We start from the raw sequence: 6,700 nt of genomic DNA on the forward strand, positions 1-6,700 counted from the left end.
TAACAGTTTGTGATGCTCCTGAGTCTTGACTTTACTAATGCAATTATGCTAGAGAAAATTTAATGAATGTAAATAGGCTCGTTAAAAAAAGCTTTTTTAGATTTTCTTTTTATTGTTATTCGAGCTATTTTATGTGATATTCGATTAAAAACTTTATTGTATAGTTTTTTAAAAATATTACATGAATTCTTATTTGAAGCTATAGTTGTCATTAACGTCCGAATTGGAATCGATTGCATACATGTATGTAGATTAGCTATGCTTCGAGCAAATTACGGATACTAATTTCCATAGGCAAGTAATTTTTTTTAACACTTTATTGTACTTACTGAGATTTCAAGTGTCAAACTCGAGTGATTGAATGTTAAAAATTGACACCGATAAAAAAAGGGTCAGCTTAATTTGTTGGTTCAATCTATATATTATAAATTGCTGGATAACCCTTTCTTAAGATTTGGTATCCATATTTTGGCTCGATATAATTTTTAACTTTAATTTGACCCAGTGGACTATTCATTTTTAGATTTGATATCCATATTAGATTTATAAAAGATCTATATATTTATTATGACCTATTTTAATTATAGAAATTTTGCAATACAATTATAAATATGAATTGTGTTACTTATGTTAAGTTTTTAATACAAATTTGAAGTAAAATTTAAATTTTAACAGATTTATTTATAGAAATAATATCATAAAATATATAACATAAAAATAACTTATTTAATCAAAGTAGTTCTTAAATAAATTTATCATAATATGTAGATGCAATATACTTATTATATAAATAACTTAATCTTTCAGAATTATATTATTCAATTTTAATTATAAATTTATTTATTTATTTTATTAAATAATTTTTGAAATACCCATTTGCAAAGCACGAGTTATAAATTAGTTATAAATAAAAAACTATGTTGACATATTTTGCAATCCTACTTCATTTCTTAGCAATTTTTAAACTAATAATAATATGTACCAAAAAGTGAAATAAAATGTAATATTTGTTAAAGATTATAATATCATATTGAGACATTGCTGTAGTTACTTAACATAATATCATATCTAGGTTTAGGAAGTGATCTTGCGTTCAAGTTCTCCCACCTCTATTTTTAATTTAATTATTTGTGTTAGTATTGTTTATATTTATTATTGTCAATTGTAGCAAAACGTATCATAAGATTAAAGAAAGAATCTTAAAGAATATAAGATTATATTCGAAATTTTTTCTATCACCTTCAAATTTCAGATAGGTCGATTATTTAATAATATTTTATATACCGATTACTCGACAATATTTTATATGTGATAAAATTGACACTACCTTTCAAGGTTTACCGATTACTCGAATTGCTCGGTGATATTGCTCTCATATAAACTTATTCTCACTAATTTTTTTGTTAAAGATCCTTGCTAATTTCTTTTTGTAATATAAGTTTAGAAGTAGTTAAATGATCTTTCTAGGGCTTCACAATAAATTTCATCTCTTACGCAAAAAGATACTTAAAATTTGCATAAGAGCAAAAAAAAATTAAAAAATACAAAAAATAATGACGAAGAATGAACGGCCATGATTCAAGCTTCTAAAACAAAAAACACACATATAGTTTCTCCCACTCGCGCAAAAAAAAATGGAGGGAGAGAGGGACAAGAAAAAAAAACATTTCGAATCTCTCTCTCTCTCTAGCCTCTCTCGTCTAATCTCTCTCTTATTCAAAACCCTAACCCTTATTTTCGTCAAAGAATCTCCTTTATCATTACATACAATCATATATACCCCGTATATATTCATGTATGTAATTAAAAAGCCAATTCACATCACATTTCGCATTTTATCAGGAATGCGGAGATGTACGTGAAAAAGGACGAGTTTGCGCAACGGCGATCGTCGTTCTCGTGCGCCGTGCCGTTGGTGATCATCGATAGCTTTTCTCGCCGGAGCTTTTCGTATAATAAGTTGCCTCAGAAGCCTCTCAAGCTTACTGTTCTCAAATTGGACAACTCTTCCTTTGGTATTTTGTTTAACAGAGTTTTTCTTAAACTTTTCGATGTCAAAATTTGAATTGTTAGAGTTTTTAGTTAGCGTGTGAGCTGTGATTTGTGTGTGGATGTTTTAAGTGATGTGAATTGGAAGATGTTTGTGATTTTGATTTGATTTGATTGGAATTAAATTTGGTTTAAATTTCAGAGATTGAAGTTCCGAAGACAGCAACAGTGGCAGAACTGAGGAATTCCGTGGAGAATGCGTTTAGTCACTTACCGAAAGAAGGACCTGGCAAGGTTTCATGGTGATATTTTTGTTCCCGGCTTGATTTTTTGTGTTTTCGAGCATTTGAATAGCTATTGTAGAAAGGAAGGTCCATGTTAGTATATGAATTTGCATAAGCAGAATGTGACAAACATCGGTTAATAACAAGAATTATAAGTAAGATGATAGGTTGATAGCTCCTAGTTTGTTATATGTAGTTAATTTTCCCCAGGAATTAATTTTCTAGAGGAAGTTGTAGAGCATTCAAGAGTAAGCTGTTTAGCTTCTACAAACTTTGTCTGGTTGTGGGAGTAGCTCAAATTTGTTCCAGTAAACTGGCATTGAATCCTACACTACTATTTCTGTTTTTGACGTTTTTTTTGAGCTGATGTAACTTTAATTGTTTACTAAATTATTTGTTGGGATTGTTTGCTGGTTATCTATATAAGTTTGTTCAAATGCAATTAGATTTCATTGCTGTCATGTTATCTGATCGGAATTGAGTATTAGGGGGGGGGGATCTTTACTTACCATATAATCCTTGTTTTTCCTTTTTCTTTCTTCTTACTAGGAATCTAGCACATGTATTGATATATACTGTAATTGTTCATGTAGGTCCCATGTATGGGGGCACTTTTGCTTGTGCTTTGATGGTCAGAAGCTTCTCGCTGATAATGACTATATTGCAGATTACGAGATCAGGGATGGTGATCAGGTAGTCATTTTTTTGTGCAAAGTAAAACATATAAGCTATCCTTATCATAAAAGAAGAAGTATTGGTTGCTTTTTGAATTTTAAATTTAGTCACGTTTATTAATGAGTTACAAATCCATGCTACTTTGACCCAATCCTATCAATTTTAAGTTTGTACTTCATCTAGAGTTTTACTTTGATACTGGATCTAGAGAGGAACTTAATTGAAGAACTTACCGGAGATCCTGGCAGCGCTGTCTAATACTAAAAAATAATGGATGAGTTGCGAGATAACTTTTAGTTATTCAGTAGATAGAAAGAATTGAAAATTGATATGCGCTTTTCTACTGCATAATCAAATCTTATTCTTTTTCTTGATCTGACTAGTCATATGTATCTAACTAGGTAGTGTCTTTCCTAAAGAACTTATTAAATTACCATTGCACATGATGCTCAATCTGCACGGTTTAGAGGTCAAGACAGCTAGTTGTCAATATCTTTTCCTCCTTACTTGTGACATCATAGTTGTACAAGTGTTTTCTTCCTATATGTGAATTCAATTTAAGTCCGAACTCCTTGTTTACTAACATATGTTATTGGATTTTTGAAGCTTCTTTTTGCACGACATCTATCCATTAACTACAATTTGAAAAGGAATATATCAACAGGGCAGATTGGCGACATTGAGCAACCCAGCATGTAAGCAACCCATCATGTAAGCTTTTGTAAATAATAAACAGGGTAGCAAGTACTAATAATTACTCGTTTATTGTCATAACACGATTTATGCACACATTCAGGTTTTCATGACTACTTCCTGGAAATACGATATAGAATAAAAAAATTATATAACAATAGTCCATTATTACTAATATGTGTGTCTAATGCAACAGTATAAGTGACTGGAAAAAGCTGGTAAAAAAATATCTGAGCTGACAATAATGTCTAACCAATGATCACCGACGAGTATTTGTCCTTATATTGGGGTTATTTTGCAGTTCAAACACGTGGGATCTACAAGACGAAACTGACAATAGAATTTATGAGAGTTGCGATGATGAAACATCACGGAAAGATGGCGAGGAGGACATGGTTTCTGTTATTACCGCGTGTGAGTACAAGCTGTCAACCATATTGAGAGGATGGTTCTCATACCACAGAGTTTCTTCAAGTCCAGAGCCAATTTTTAAGTCAAAGAGTTTCACAACATCCTCAAATGGTTTATTGGGCAGTTTAAAAACTGTTATAACGGGTTATAGTAATAAGCAAAACCCTCGAACAGAGTTTTTTAAACCAGAATAATGTCAGCAAGGTTATCACTACTGGGTCTTATTTATCCTTATCATGTTTGTTAAACTGCGCCTGTTCAATAGTAATTTCAAAGCTTTTGATAAAATTCACGATAATTTGTTCTTGATATACTTGGATTAGTAATTTTCTACTTTTAAAATTAGTTTGTTAAAAAGGATTGTGGATGGCTTCCTAGTGTGTAGAAAACCTATTAGGCATGAGCCCTCGTAAAATAGCAGCTGATATAAAATAAACTATAGAGTAAGAAATGGAGAAGGAAAAAGAGAGATCTCAAAAGTATTATTACTTCTTCTGTGATTGTACAAGTACAAATGACTAGGAAAATCTTCTATTTATAGTAAAGGTTTATCAACTATACTAAGAAAACATAATTGGTAAGTTTTTTTAGTCAGGTTAACAAAATCTTGATTTTCGTGACAAGTTTCCTATATTAAACTAAGTCTTTCTGTATCGTGAGTCTTTCTTAGTAAGTATCGCGAGTCTTTCTTAGTAAGTATCGCGAGTCTTCCTTAGTAATATTTGACAATCATTATTATAACACTCCCCCTTAATTGTCAAATGTGAGTATCTCAAAGATTGACTGCCTCGTTAAAATCTTGCAAGTAAAAACCCGGTGGGATAAAAATCTTGATGAAGAAAAAAGAGTACAGTCTCCCCCTGAATAAAATATCTCCCATATTGACATCTTGATGTAATATGTTCTTCAATCTTTGCATTCCGATGTTATTTCGTAGCTTTTCAAATGTTGATGTAGATAGTGACTTTGTAAGTATATCCGTCAGATTATCACATGATTGAACTTGTTGTACCTCAATATCTCCATTCTCTTGTGATTCGTGAGTGTAGAAGAATTTTGGTAAGATGTGTTTTGTTCGATCTCCCTTGATATATCCTTCCTTTAACTGTTTAATGCAAGCTGAATTATCTTCAAACAAAATAGTGGGGCCGTCTGTAACATTTGATTATCCACATGAATGCCGAATATGTTGTATTATGGATCGTAGCCAGACACATTCCTTACTTGTTTCATGGATTGCTAGTAATTCTGTGTGATTTGATGAAGTTGCAATCATGGTCTGTTTTGTAGATTTTCAAGAGATAGCAGTACCGCAATATGTGAATAAGTAACATGTTTGTGATCGTCCAACATGAGGATCTGACAAGTATCCAACATCTGCATATCCAACCAGCTGTGATTTCGAATTATTTGGAAAGAATAATCCAAGATCAATTGTCCCGCGAAGATATCTCAATATATGCTTGATTGCATCCCAATGCCTTTTAGTTGGATCTGAACTGAATCTTGCTAATAGATTCACAGCAAAAGCAATATTATGTTGTGTGTTATTTGCGAGGTACATAAGAGTGCCAATTGCACTGAGATATGGAACTTCTGTTCCAAGTTGATCTTCATCTTCTTTTCTGGGACGAAATGGATCCTTTTAAACTTCAAGTGACGGAACACCATTGGTGTAGTTAGAGGATGAGATTTGTCCATGTAAAATCGATAAATAATATTTTTCTGTGTGGGTTGATTGATGAACAAATATTCCTGAAGATAAGTGTTCCACCTGTAAATTTAAACAGAACTTTGTCTTTCCAAGATCTTTGATCTCAAACTCATTTTTTAAATAATTAGCAGCATTAGTAATATCTTCAGAAATACCTACAATATTCAAATCATCCACATATACAGCAATAATAATGAAACCAGTTTGAGATCTTTTAATAAACACACATGGACATACTTTATCATTATCATACCCATCATTCAATAGGTATTCACTAAGCCTGTTGTACCACATACGACCAGATTTTTTCAGTCCATATATTGATCGTTGTAATTTGACTAAGTATAAATGACGAGTCTTAGCCTCGTCCAATTTTAATCCTTCAGGGATTTTCTTATAGATATCACTATCAAGTGATCCATATAGGTAGGCTGTCACAACGTCCATCAGACGTGTTTCCAATTTTTTCATACAAGCCATACCCAGAAGAAAACGAAAAGTAACTCCATCCATCACAGCAGAGTAAGTTTCCTGGTAATCAAATTCGGGCCTTTGAGAGAATCCCTGAGCTACGAGTCGGGCTTTATATCTTACAATTTCATTTCTCTCATTTCATTTTCGTATAAATAACCATCTGTTCCTAACGGGGACCACACCAGCTGGTGTTCGGACTGCAGGTCCAAATACATTTCTCTTGCGCAAGGATTGCAATTCTTCCTGGAATGCGACTTTCCATTTTGGCCAATAATCTCTTTGTCGACATTCTTCCACATTTTGTGGTTCCGGATCGGAGTTCATAATAATATCACATGCCACGGAAAAAGCATATACATCGTCAACTTCAATACTACCACGATCCAGTAATTTTCCGTTTTGTATATAACTCAATGAGATCTCATAATTTTCAGGTACCTTTGCTTTTACAGAAGTATGT

General features: G+C 32.3%; 1 protein-coding gene across 2 annotated transcripts; it reads left to right on the top strand.

Annotated features, from left to right (window-relative positions):
* The first annotated feature begins 1,635 nt into the window (after positions 1-1,635).
* LOC141668994 (uncharacterized) lies at positions 1,636-5,806 on the top strand. 2 transcript variants are annotated; one of them, XM_074476063.1, is made up of 6 exons: positions 1,636-2,015; positions 2,192-2,291; positions 2,867-2,966; positions 3,555-3,643; positions 3,943-4,256; positions 5,343-5,806. In XM_074476063.1, the coding sequence occupies exons 1-5, from the start codon at positions 1,853-1,855 to the stop codon at positions 4,244-4,246; spliced, it is 756 nt and encodes a 251-aa protein (XP_074332164.1). In that variant the 5' UTR covers positions 1,636-1,852; the 3' UTR covers positions 4,247-4,256; positions 5,343-5,806. The 2 variants fall into 2 exon arrangements, with proteins under 2 accessions (XP_074332164.1, XP_074332163.1); XM_074476062.1 differs by lacking the exon at positions 5,343-5,806 and having other exon boundaries at positions 3,943-4,350.
* Positions 5,807-6,700: the final 894 nt, after the last annotated feature.

This window comes from Apium graveolens, chromosome 6, assembly GCF_009905375.1.
Source record: "Apium graveolens cultivar Ventura chromosome 6, ASM990537v1, whole genome shotgun sequence".
Taxonomy (NCBI): domain Eukaryota; kingdom Viridiplantae; phylum Streptophyta; class Magnoliopsida; order Apiales; family Apiaceae; genus Apium; species Apium graveolens.